Raw genomic sequence first — 14251 nt, 5'->3', positions numbered from 1 at the left:
AAGCTTATTTTTTTATCACTCAGCTCCAGGTAGTGACTCAGGGGTCTCGCTCTGAGTGGTGACAGATTTTATTCGCCAAGCACGAACCTGCCAAACACCCACCCCATAATAACAGTCTGTAGGTTACGCTGTAGTTTCCATGGAGTCTCCCAGGGTGATGGGCAGAGAATAGAGCACGGTTTCCTTAATTAGAGGCGAATGTGCATGATTAGACCGAGGCTGGGCCAAAAGGCGAGAGCACACACAGGCATACACACACACACACACACACACACACACAGGCAGCTACTGCGATGCTGCCAGTCACAGGTAATGGTGTGGGTGGACAGTGAATGTCAAGCATCTACAGTCACAGAAATCACTGGTAGATATTTATCATCATGTCACACAGTCAGTGATTGTACATGCATACAAAGCTGTATCCCTGCATACGTTTACAAGGGCGTAGACAGGTGTGTGTCTCTAGATCATGTCCAATCAGCTGAATCTACCACAGGTGGACAACAATCAAAGTGCAGAAACATCTCAAAGATTATCAAGAGAAATTTGAGGAACCTGAGCTAAATTTCATGTGTCATACTAAAGTGTCTGAATACTTAGATCAATGTGATTTCAGTTTTTCTTTTTTTAATACATTTGCAGAAATTTCTAAAATTCTGTTTTCACTTTGTCATGATGGGTTATTGAGTGTAGACTGTTGAGGGGAGAAAATAATCTTTTTGATATGAGCATCAGGCTGCAACATAACAATGTGGAAAAACAGAAGGGGTCTAAACACGGTCTAAATGAACTGTAAAATATTACAGGAGAGAGCCTCTGTCTTTTCCCAGAATACATTTGGTCCAGTGTCTTACACAGGATGAATGTCTTTGGTACATACTGCATCTTGTGATTTAATGCCTGATAACAGACAAACTTCCCCAGAACACGTACAAAAGGAGACTTTTAGACGCCCAATCGCTTCTCTGGGCAAGTTAAGAATTTTTCCACATATAATCTCAGTAAAAACAGATTCTCATTTCATTGTACATAGAGACACTTATCATACTGATGTGACAAAGGCGCTTCTGGAATTATAAAAGCTCAAGTACAAGCAATTTATTCTGACAGATGTCTGGACGACTTTCTTTGTGCTGAGCACAGAGACACATCCTGCATGGGAAATAATTTCCTCCATTATAGACACTCTTACACACACACACACACACACACACACACACACTTTGTTGATTGTTGCTTAATCGACTTCTCACCATTATCATTTCTATTTATCTTCTGCTTCACACCCACACTCACACACACTTACAAAGGGGACTTCCATTGCCTGTCATTGTAATCCTTAATTTATGACAATGTATTACACTATATTATAAAACTGGCAAACTCACGTAAGCTTTGTCAGTTTGCTCAGGTACATCTGGCTAGTATGTAACTAGTATGTAATTTTCTCCAGTAGAAAGCAACACCAACGTTAACTCTTGTCTCTATTATGTCTTTTCTTCTACTGAAGTTAATGTGCTAACCAGCTAGTCTGTCTTGACACTTTCCCGTAGTGACTCACTGCAGCCTCCGATCTGCCCTGAAGATGTAGCGCTACTCAGAGGCCCGATGTGTTGTAAACGCAACACTGTCTGAATCTCTTGTCAAGTGACAATGAACACCACCCGCTCAGGGCAAGAATCCAGGTTCAGCGGCTGAGAAAGCTTAAAAACCATCCCCTGTAAACACTTGTCTTAGAACCAGGCTAGTTTGAACTTACAAACAGTTGGTGCAACAACATTACTATTCATGGGCATCTACTGTGCAAATGATCAAAACTCATGAATGGGCACCTCCTCATGTAATGGTGGTATTCATTAAATTAAACTCAGCGATTTAGGCCTACTACAAGTTTGAACGCTTGTATGAACAAACTTTACAGGAAAAAGTGAGATTTGGGATACAAATATGAAAATGTTCTTACATGAGGTCCAGTGTATTTACTCTCAGGGTCACTCTCTGATGATCCCCTGATCTTTCTGCTATGAGAGTGGAGTGAAATATTGAAATGTTTTATGGATTATCATAAAATTTAACGCAAACACAAACTGTCTTTGTGAACTTTGGTGAACCCGGAAACCCAGGTATTTAGTCTCTGTGGGGTGGTTTGCAAGGCCATTGATGTCACTTGGTTTGTTAGCGCTCCTGGTTGTTAACCTAACACTTTGGTTTCCTTTACATTCACTGTTACAACATCACAGAGCCTTTAACTCTTCATATGCATTGTTAAGGCGATCTCACCAAAAAACAAAAGTCATTACAGTGACAATCTGCACCAGGGAAAACACAGCTGAGGCTCAATAGAATGGAAAGCTGCTGCTTACAGAGGGCTCAGTGAAGCAGCATTAGTGCTTACACTTCTCTTTGTGGTTACAGTGTTAGTGGTCTGCTCATTTCACGTTCCCACCCTAACCCTAAATGTACGTGCATTGCGACACACTTTATGTGCCGAGTATCTTTGCTGCGTCGTTTATTTTATGATCAACGGGAAAATCAGATTTACTCAGTCAGAACCTGTGAACTGTGTGGCAATTACGCTTGTCTTGAGCTGTGTTCCATGCGACAGATTTATTATTGCTTTATTCTTCACAGTTTAAATCACAGCTCTGTGGATCCGTCGTCTGTTGGGGTGACTGAAACATTCACCCTCTTCCCTTATGTCTCTCTGCTTCTCTCTCCCTCTCTTTCTGCTTCAGATTTAAGTTGTCACAACTTTCAGAGTGTTAATAGGCTGTTAGTGAATGATACTCTTCTCCCCTCTCCTCTTCTCTCCTTTTCTTGTCTCTTCTCCTCCCCTTGTTTCCTCTCCTCTGACCTTCCCTCTCACCTTTTCCTCTCTCCTTTTCTCTCCCCCTGCAGTGTTTCTGCAGGAGCGCCATGTTCACTTAGTCAGCACTTCTCCTCTCTTTGCCTTCTCTTGCCTCTCCGTATTTTCTAATGACACTGCAGTAGCTGCATGTGTGCTTGTGGAAAAGTCATTTGCGGGTCATCTGGAAGTTTGGTATAAATATTGCAGATTGTTTCGGTGACTGTAGACGGATGAGACAGATAGTGGATCTGACAGCTAGGCCAGAAGTGGCGGGACAAAGTGACACTGAGATGCATCTCTTTCTCTGGCTATTTCGAGAAATGTTTTCCTCCATTCACCTTGTATTGACCTGGATATAAGCTTGTTGCACCAAGAGAGAAAATGATGATGAGCTCTTTAAAAACTGTTAATTAACAGAGAGTTTCTGTCTTGTGTGTCTCTGCAGATGGGAAGGTGTATGCATTTGGGGGTATGGGAGCAGACACCACACCGCAGGCCCTGGTCAGGGTCTATGAGGCAGAAAAGGACCAGTGGCAGCCGATGACCTCCATGCCCACCCCGCGGTACGGAGCCACACCTTTCGTAAAAGGAAACAAAATCTACATGTTGGGTAGGACATGATAACTCATCATCTCACTTCTCTCTTTTTATCTTTTCATATTTCAGTATTTCTTCTCCCCCATCCACACCTCCACAATGTGGATAACAATGCAACCATTCCAGATACACTGATTATTTGGACAAACCCACAAAATAAAAAATAATATGGGACATGGATGTATGATCAACTTGAAGAAAAAATAATTAATATTTTCAGTGACTTATGACTGAAAAGAAATCTGCTGTTTTATGCTACTGTCACTTGTATTGCAGCAGTGACACCTCTTGTAGTTTTTCTCTGTAGATGAAGCACCCTACTGTGGGACAGCTACCTTCACCTAAGAACAAAAAGGCAGACAGCTTTCACTGCACAGTCTGATTGTAGCTCTTTGGTCAGCTCAGGTTTGGTCCTGCTGAGGGCCAAAATGTATCAGCATTACTTTAAGGTCTAATTATAGTGGCAAATCTTTCCACTGCTCCCTCTGACAGTCGATATTTCTGTCCGCTGTGTATCTAGAAAACTCTAAGTGCTGGAAAGCGGGTTGCATTACCACAGCAACCGTAACTGTGAGCTGTTGTTACCATATTTAGCTGCAGCAAAACCCTATATTCAGTAGGGGTTTTTGAGTCTGTTATTTTGATGTTTTTGTATCTCCATGCCGGTGACACTCAAGGCTAGAGGTATTATGTGTTTGAATTGACCTTCTGTCCCATTCCTGTAAACACAATATCTCAGTAATACCTTGAGGGAATTTCTTTGAACTTGGAAGAAATGTCCCCTTAGACTGAAGCATGGACTGATTAGATTTTGGTGGTCAAAGGTCAAGGTTACGGCGATCTCACATCCTTGTGAATGCGATATACTGTACCAGGAACACCCAGAGCAAATGTCATTACATTTGGCACGTTCACTTGGATTCAAGGAAGGACTGATTAGAATTTTGATGGTCAGAGGTGGTCAAGGTCACTGTGACCTCATAAATCTTTGGCCATAACTCAAAAATTCATACACTAATTATGACATCATTCAACTCAAATATCTATAAGACATTTATTGGATGTTCACTTCATTTCATAATTTATAGAATTATAAAACTGTGACATTGTAAGTGACATTGTAAGTCAAAGCTTGAGTCTAAGTGGACATTTCTGCCATTATTCAGTGCTGTATCTCTGGAAGGGGAGATGGTGACACTGTCAGCTGGTGAGGGACGACATATTTGAAGCGCCTCAGGCTTTGGAACCATTTTGAATCTTTGATGCACTCACTGCTTATATAGAGTAGATAAAGGGAAAGTAAGAGTAAGTGTGTCTCCTCTCAATAAAAGTTGTGTAGTGTGTCTTTTCCCACCCACTGTCAGGGGATGTGTGAGTGTTGTTCTGTTTTCCCCATCAGTGTGTGACTTGCCCGGCAGTCTTGTAGGTGTTTTAAGATGAACTGATGGAAAGACAAAATGTGCCTCTCAGGTCTTTGGAGTCTCACAGTCTTAGTACAGTATTGATCAAAAACAACAGAGCTGGAGTTCAAAGCTGCTCTGCGGGAAAGAAAATAAAGGGAAATATGTGTTCAGTGCAGATCCTGTGTTTTACTTTTCCCCCCAGAGCATGATTTTCCTGCAGCCGTTTTCCATCCATGATCAGAGATTACATTTGTTCTCATTGTGTCTCTTTGTGGGGGGCTGTTATTGCTCATTGACATCCGGTCAAAATTTCACACCACTGCTGAGAGAGAAATTGGAATCACACAATGCAGGATATGATCATTTTACTTCACTAAAAAAGCATTTTGCAAAGAGATGAATCCATTTGTACACACTAATAGCAACAACACAGTTCACATTCACCACAAAATAGCTGTATACCTGAGAGTCGGAGCTTTAGTCTTTTCTGTTACCAGGGATTTTCCTTACACGCTCCGCCAAAGGGGACTGGGTGACCCTTTTAATGATGAAAATGACTGATTAACTTTCTGTTATACGTATTACTTTATTACTACTACTACTGTACTTTGTGCTGCTCTATACTGCTGTAAATAATTTGAATTACCATCATTTGCTACAAAGGCCACAATTCGGTCTCAGTTTGGTTTGCTGACACCACTTCTCAAGGTTTGCTTCAAATCCACATTGTGATTTTCTTAACCTGTACACTGTGAACACAAAGCGTTCCTGGTTCACTCCCCCTTGCTGGTAACGACTGTGCCCACCGTGGTCTCATTTGCAAAGGAGAGAAGCAGGTAAAGGTTAAACAGGTAAAGGGCTGAAACATTCTGACACGCGGCAGAATGCAAATAGCTTACGACACACATACGTTATCACCTGACACTGCAGTTCCCTCATCTTCACTTTAGCTCATCTGTCTTTTAGCTCATTGTTTTGGTTTTACAGCCTGCAGCTCGACACAACTGTCACTCTCACTGCTCAGCGTTGTTTTTGGGGGCACAGGCTTTGTTGGTGTCTCTAAGCTCACCTGCAATTTTGGTTCATGTAGGTGCAGCATCACTAAGTGCAAAAGGACTCACTGAGGTGGAGTATAGATCGGAGGGTATGCTTAATAACAGCTGTACCAGTCTAGAGACATATGACAACAACACCTTAAAAATTGGACGGAAGCTTCTCCAGGTCTAAATGCTGCAGAGTGGCACATTCTCAACGTACAGCACTTCAAATCAGGCGGCAGCAGTGTGTTCTTTTATTTAACTTGTACTACAATGGTAGAACAAAGGAATAAAAATGGTGATGAAGCCATTTATATGACTGCATCAATTCAACATTATCTGGGTTTTATTTCTGCTGTATCTCAAGCCACATGAGATGCAACAACAATTTGCATCATGATGCATTTCAAGAATAAAGCATGAAATGCTGCTGTTGTGGATTGATTAGCCGCTGTAATCTGCCACATAAACAACAGAGCACTGAGTCATGACTGACCAGTCTGATGTCTGTAGTGTTGTATCTGTTGACTTTGTAGCTGCCTGGTATCATTTACATGTGATTTAATGTAGGTAAACACAGTGGAGAGCTGTGCGTAATGGCACTGTGCTCTCTCACAGCACTTCTTACATCAGAGACTGCATGTTTATCAGCATTAATGTCCTGCTGCAGAGATTTAATGAACTGAGAGAGAAACCTTTCATACAGTATGAAGCAGCTGTGGACAACAGATACTGTAACAATCAATTGGAGAGGGGTGGGGTAGGGGGCTGAGCTGGTGTTCATATACCTGACTCCTCAGAACAGGACTGAGGTAAATGCGATGAAAAAGTTTGGCCCACAGTCACCTCTCAAGTGATTTTCTTGTAATATTGTCATTTAAAAAGTCTTGGATTTCTCCAGGTGGAATAATGTTGTAATCCGTACACCTGCTCTAAGATCAGTGGAGTAGATAAAGTAGATAAAGGGAAAGCAAGAGTAAGTTTGTCTCCACTCAATAAAAGATTTGCAGCATGTCTTTTCCCACACACACCTGCTATCATGGGAAGAGAGTGTTGTATTATTTTTCTCCAGCAACTTTCTTGTAACATCATGATTTAATCTACAGAAAACGTTTTGGAGTTCTCCAGGTGGAATAACGTTGTAATTTGAACACCTGGTTTAAGATTAGTTCTGTAGTTTGTGACAACAGCCTGGGACAAAAACAAATTTGATAGTGTGAACAGCACAGCAACTCAGAGATTTTCAAAGTTTTATAAGGTAAGATATACTTTATTTATCCCTATAGGGAAATCTACAATTATCAAATATTTTATTCATGTATTTAGTTAAATTAATATTAAGATTGAGTCTGTGTCATTATCCACTGCCTCTGTCTGAGTTGTTAAACAGTCTAATGGCAGTGGGAACAAAGGATTTCCTGAACCTCTCAGTCCTGCAGTGCAGAGAGATGAGATGTTGGCCGCTGCTGTAGCTTCTTCTCTGGCCTGCAAGGATGTTGTGGAGATCTTGGTTGGTATTGTCCAAGATAGCCTGCATCTTACAATGTATGTGCCTCTCCACAACAGTCTTCAGTGAGTCCAGACTCAGAGTTTTGACAGTGGCATGCTGCTGCCCCAGCAGACTGCAGCATTAAAAAGAGGACTTGCAACCACTGACTGAGAAAACATACTGTATCTATCATTTCACTGCAAACGTCAAAGGACCTGAGCTGCGTGAGGAAAAAGAGCCAGCTCTGCCCCTTCCTATAGATGGCATCCTTGTTCAACGACCAGTCCAGTTTACTGTCCAGGTGCACACCTAGGAATTTATAAGTGTGCACCATCTCAATGTCCTTCACTCGAACATTGACTGGCTGTAGGGTGGGCCTAGACCTGCGAAAGTCCAATGACCATCTCCTTGATCTTGGAGGTGTTCAGAAGGAGGCAGTTCTTGTTGTTCCATTCACTGAAGGCCATTATCAGATCCCTGTACTCTGCCCATTCCTGATACAGGCCATAACAGCTGTCGTATGAGTATTTCTGGGTGTGTTTGTAAAGTCTGCCATATACAGGGTGAACAGGAACGGAGCCAGACCGGTCCTCTGTGGATCCCCAGTGCTGCTCACCACTGTCCCAGAAACATAGTTACCCAACCTGACATACAGTGTTCGTCTTGTGAGGTAATCCACAATCCAGGACGTGAAGGAGGGATCCACACCCATCCCTTCTAGCTTGTATTTGAGAATGGGGGGTCAGATGGTGTTAAGTGCGCTTGAAAAAGCCTCACATAACTACCTGCCTCACTCCAAGTGAGAATGGGCCTGATGGAGGATGTAGCGGATGGCATCATGTACGAGGACTTGCTGCCTTTCTAGCAGAACATCAATCGAATAATATATTTATTTATTTTATTATAGTCTGCACATAGTTTTAACAAGACTCTATTCAGACAACTAAACCAGATACTGTATAGAGCAGGGGTCGGCAACCTTAAACACTCAAAGAGCCATTTGGACCCATTTCCCAAAGAAAAGAAAACACTGGGAGCCACAAAACCCTTTTGACATCTAAATGATAATACAACATGTATCGTTTTTTACCGTTATGCTATGTATAAAAAAAAACTATAGTGTGTTGCATTTATGAAATAAATAAACTGCTGCAGAGAAAACGAAATTACCGGGGGTCACAAAGCTCAGTAAAACGCGTGCCTGAGTTTGAACAGGGAAGAAGAGAAAAACTGGTGATGCTCACCTTAGTCAAATTCAAAGTGTAAACAAGCTTAGCTTTGTAGCAGATGAAGCCTAGTGCTAAGTTTACACCTCGCATTAAAATACGTCTCTACTGACCACTGATTGTATCTTACATCCCCACTTCATATGCAAACAAAATGATTTTAGCCATAGACAGGTCTGTTGTCAATGTGTGTGTGTGTGTGTGTGTGTGTGTGTGTGTGCTTTATTTTCAGCTCATAATGAAATGGACTAATCAGACTGTGGCAGAAGACGTCAGTAGAGTAGGCGGTCCTTCAGTGTGGCCCAGGACACATTTGTGTTGTCACTGCTAATAGAATTCATCATATGTGAAACTGACCACCTCTGAATGTGGTCTGAGTGATTGGATCTCAATGTGTCTTGGGTACGTTCACAACTGAACTCAGAGCTGTCCACTTGTGATCAGATCATTGAAGATGGATGTTCCTGCCAGGTCTGAACAGGGCCTTTCTGCTAAGCGTACCGACTGCTGGCTGTATCCTACCTGCTTGTTAAAAAGACTGATATGAGAGTGAGAGTGAATGCCAAAAATTGAATCTGTACATCTCAATGTGTAAAACTATTCCTTCAAGAGTTCTATAGGGATCCACACAGGGACATACTTCTTTCTACACTTTTGACTTTGAGCACTCAGCAGCAAAACCTTTGCACTTAATAATCTTTTATCTATGAGTTTTTAGTGCAGTTTCTCTGGCTGCTTCTCACCATGAAATGAAATTATCATGGCCTGTGACACTACACAGAACATTTTAAAACTTGTCTGTTGAAATTGTGTTTCCAGCTTTGCTCCTGACAGCACTGTGGTTACAGTAATGGCTGCAGTAGAGGAAGAGCTCTGCTATGTGTCAGGACTGGTATGACCTCTCAAGTACTGTGCACAGCAGGTTAGACTGGAGTGCTGGACTGCAGTGTGTGTGCATTATGAGTTGACTTAGTGGGACAGCAGACAGACCTAAAACAAACCACCAAAATCAAATATGATGAGGCAGTAAAAACATCTATAATTCCTCTGCAGACGAGCTTGAAATCCACATGGAACACACACACACACACACACACACACACACACACACAAATACACCCATGGGGGTTTAATCACATGATATCACATTACACATGGAGTTGTGAGTGATGTGCAAACAGAACAATGTGATATTCATTGTTTTATAACAGGAAATCGAGGCCATCATCTCTCTTTCTCTTTCTCTCTCTGTCTCTCTCTGTTGTGTACTGTGTGTGTGTAATGCCTGTTCACTCTCTGTACTTGAAAACTTTGCCGTACCTTGTAAATTCATGCTGCTTCATCATCTGCCGCACCACCTGGGGGTGTGTTCGGATCAGTGGGTGCTTGAACCTCCTTCGATTTAAATTCTGTGTTCCCAGTCAGCAGCCGACTTACTGGCATATGATGTAACTCAACAGGCTTCATGCTGCTTTCAAATCCTTGTATATGTGTGTGTGTGTGTGTGTGTGTGTGTGCGTGCGTGTGTGTGTACACAAGGGTCAAGGTTTGTAATCAGCACAGAAAAACTGAAGAAAACATGTCTGCAAGTCAAAGATGATCAAAAATTCTTCTGTCAAACAAAAAACACACACACACACACACACACACACACACACAGCACTTCCTCTGCGTAAATATCTACAATGCAGGATATGCATTACTGTGCAAAAGTTTTAAGCGCTTTTTATTGTTTTAGGATACTTTCAAAACAATTAATTATAAGTTTATATCAATATACAGTATAAAAGAACTATGTATAGACTCATACAAAAGTAATCCCTGTCATTGACCCACTAGAAGTGTGTATTTATCTGCAGAGACCCTGCTCTCTGCCTGTACTTTCTTACTTTCTTCTCATTTTGCAATATTTGGGATGTTTGTGTACTGCAGCCTCTGGGCAGTGGGTGTGTTGCCCCAAGCTAATAACTGTTTGCAGGGTGTGAGAGCGACAAGGTTAAATTGCTGTCTCCGTCTCTCTCCTCTGCTCTCTATCATAGATGCTTGAAGAGTTGCAGGTCTGTGTGTCTGTATTCAAGTAAAATCTGTCAGAAAATAGTCAGAAAATGTTGACTGAGAAGAAATGTTTTGTTTCTCTGATTCACTGCTTTGTTCTCACTAATGCAACTCCCCCTCCCCCTCTTCATTTACTCTGTAGCTCACTCAACCACCGTCTCTCTCTCTCTCTCTCTCTCTCTTTCTTTGGAGGAGAGCCCAACCTTGAATGATGTTTTTGGCAACTGACAATTTCTGGGTTTGTTGTCCTGCTGTAGAGTGAAACTGGGACCAATCAGATGCCTCCCTGATTGTACTGCATGATGGATAAGCATCTTCTTCTTAGCACTGAGGACATCACTAATTATGAGCAAATCCTCAGCTGCAGTAGCAGAAAGGCAGCCCCAAGACTGCAAAGGACCTCCAGCACCACCTACACCACTTCACTGACGCTGCCCTCTGTTAGAGCCAAATATTCAAACGTTGACTCATGAGTCCTGAGCACCTGTTGCTGTTTTACTTTAACCCAGTTCTTGTGTTTTAATACACAGGTAATTCTCTTGGCTCTGTTTCCACATCAGAGGAATGGATTTTGGCATGAAGTCCTCTGTGAAGACCACTTCTGATGGCTTTTAGATTGGTGAACAAGGATCCCACTTGTTTTTGTCAGCTCTGCTGGACATCTTTGGATTTCCAAGGGATGTCCGCTTTATATGTCACTCAGTTTTCTTGGCTGACCACTGAGTTTGTGGTCGTCATCCTCACCTGTTCCTTTGTGCTTCTGTAGAAGAGCTTGGACAGCACATCTGGATACACCTGTCTGCTGCAAAATGTCTGCCTGTGGGAGACCTTGCTGATGCAGCTGATGACCTCAGTGTATCTTGTTGCTATGCTCAGTCTTGCCATGGTGTAAAATTTGTAGATGAATGAAAGCTAGGTTGAGAATGTGCTGTGCATTTTATTGATTTGGTTGGTTGTGGAGAAAACTAAGAGGTTTTATTTCAACAGTATTTGTGTTTCTACTCTCTCAGGAGAATTCTCTGTATTCAGAACTATGGTGACAAGCCCACCAAGGATAAAAGTGCATTTGATTGAGCACAACAGTGATAATTGTGTGCAGTGTATTGCAAACAGTGTCATGTTAAATTGCAGTTTGCGCCAAACGTGAAAATGCATTTAGAATTTTGGAGACATGAACTGATGTTTTGCTCTCTGAGTGTCAGTTTCAGTAACCGTACTTTATGTCTCATTTTAGTGTGTTAGCAATTGAAAACCTGTGATATCACCATGTGATTGTCACAAATCAGCAATGTTGTTCGATATGTTTATATTTTCATGTACTCTGTGACCTGACAGCTGAGTTGATAGGGTGCATTTCACTTGGGTGTAAATGCTCTGAGCAGATGGACTCTCTGCTGTGTGTCATTCTGTCCCTGCATTTTCTGTCTTTCTGCACTGTCTGTCATACAAAGACATAAAATGCCCCCAAAAAAACAGCCCATCCGTCCAGCAGCAATAATAGTCTCCTCGCAACCTTGTGGCGTAATTTGCAATTTTCTTGTTGCTTTCGCATTTGTGTTGCGGATTTTGCATTCATGTTGTGGCTTTTGTATTTGTTTTGTGGCTTTTTGCATTTGTGTTATGGATTTTGCATTCATGTGGCTTTTGTATTTGTGTTGTGGCTTTTGCATTTGTGTTGTGCCTTTGTATATGTGCTGTGGTTTTTGCATTTGTGTTGTTGCTTTTGTATTTGTGTTGTTGCTTTTGCATTTGCGTTGTGGTTTTTGCATTGTGTTGACCCATCTGAGCAACCATACTTTCACATTCTTGTTGCTTTCAGTCTGAATGTACAGTAACAACAGACCAGCAACACATACAGCCGTAACATCATTAACAGTATACAAATGTCTTGGTGGAATATTTCATATATTATTTGCAAAAGAAGATTGGAAATTTAAATATAATATTTCTTATTGATACACTAATGCAATGATATAAAATAACCAACGGAGACAAATCTATGGAAGACTTTTACTTGGTTTTATATTAAAACCACCTTTCCACAGCTGCAAAGACAGATAAGGATCTAAATCCCCAAACAGTCCTTGGTGCTGAAATTATTTAGAGTTAAAAGCAGGTAAATCAGAAATGGTGTTTATACCAGCCAGCATCTCCTAACCTTCATCTGGAAGGACAACCTCAGACATAATAGGAATAGCAAAGATATATTATAATAACAACAAGCATTACAGAAACCATCACACAGCATTTTACTGCACTTTATTGGGCATTTTGGAAAGCATCCAAGTGTTGGCTGCTGATTCAAAGTGGGTTGAGCTTAAGGCAAAAAAGGTGCACAATAATTCAACCAACAGCAACAAATCAAATGGAAATTTATACAGTTTTGCAAAGTCAAATACCTGGTTCTGCATAGGAGGACAGATGGGGCAGAGACATAAAACATTTAAGAAAAATATTCTCAATATTCTTGTGGTATCTCTCACAGAAGCTGCCTTTTGCATTTTCATGCTGCGTTTCTAGCATATTATGGTTTACTGTGTTATCAGTCTACAGCCACAATAGCAGCTATGTGGAGATGTCTACATGTTTAGTGCTAAGTGTGCAAGTGCACCTTATGTTGCGGCTCCTAGTACTTTTCCTACAGTGGCACACAGTCAGCTTCTGACCACATTGATCAAATGTTAGTCTGACTTTATGAACAGTTTCATCATGTTGAGAATATGATGTAGCAGTTAGCCAAACATTTTGCTAAAAAGTGTCAGATAATACAATGGATGTAGTAGGTTGTATTAGCGTTGTGTTATGCGATACAGGTGAACGAACACTAAAAGTTTATGTTTTGAATGATTTCATTTACTTACTTGGGCAAATGAAGCAGCATTGGAAACATCCATTGTGAGAAATGTTACAGTGTAGGCAGAGGTCAAGCTCGTAAAATATAGCTACAAAGCTAGCTTTTATTTCCAGCAGCCGTAGATGCAACTTAATGATAGCTAGGCAGAAAAAGCCTTTCTTGTGAATTACTCGCTTGACATTAGCATTGAATAAAACAATAAACGCATAGTGTACATTTCAAAAAGCACCAGGAAAGGCCAGCCTAAACAAATGAGTTATGAAGCATTCCAGAGCTTAGGGCCAGCAACGCGAAAGGCCCTGTCACCCATAGTGCAGAGTCTGGAGGCGGGAGTGATGGACACATCAAAACTGAGGGTGGAGTCTAGAGTTAGGAGATGTTGGCTGGTACAAACAATGTTTCTAATTTACCTGCTTTTAACTGTTAAATAATTTCAGCAGCGAGGACTTTGTCTTTGTGGTGATTTAGATCCTTATCTGACACCCACAACAAAAACATCATCAGCAGCCTTCTTCCATCTGTAGAACATTTCTATATTACGCCTCTCTCGTTCCTGATCTGTTGCATAGACTCTCATCCACACCTTTAATGCTTTTTTTTTTTTTTTTTTTTTTTTTTGCTTTTCTGTCACATCTGTCAGTGATATCAAGGCTCACATATATGATGTATCAATGCTGAGCTGAGTTTTTGTTACTGACTCCCAGTCCAAACAAGCAGAGACTGAAGTTCAAACCACTACTAA

At 41.3% G+C, this 14251-nt stretch overlaps 1 protein-coding gene across 1 annotated transcript in view; it reads left to right on the top strand.

The window, feature by feature from the left end:
• The window catches only part of klhdc8b (kelch domain containing 8B), a 209412-nt gene that overhangs the window by 132125 nt on the left and 63036 nt on the right, over positions 1-14251 (top strand). The window contains exon 4 of the mRNA XM_071475568.1: positions 3294-3458. Coding sequence (XP_071331669.1) covers positions 3294-3458 — 165 coding nt within the window. The remainder of the gene's footprint in view (positions 1-3293; positions 3459-14251) is intronic.

This window comes from Trachinotus anak, unplaced genomic scaffold (assembly GCF_046630095.1).
Source record: "Trachinotus anak isolate AG129_WGS33_773 ecotype Australia unplaced genomic scaffold, CSIRO_AGI_Tana_v1 ptg000004l, whole genome shotgun sequence".
Lineage (NCBI taxonomy): Eukaryota > Metazoa > Chordata > Actinopteri > Carangiformes > Carangidae > Trachinotus > Trachinotus anak.
This window is presented reverse-complemented; position numbering and strand designations above follow the sequence as displayed.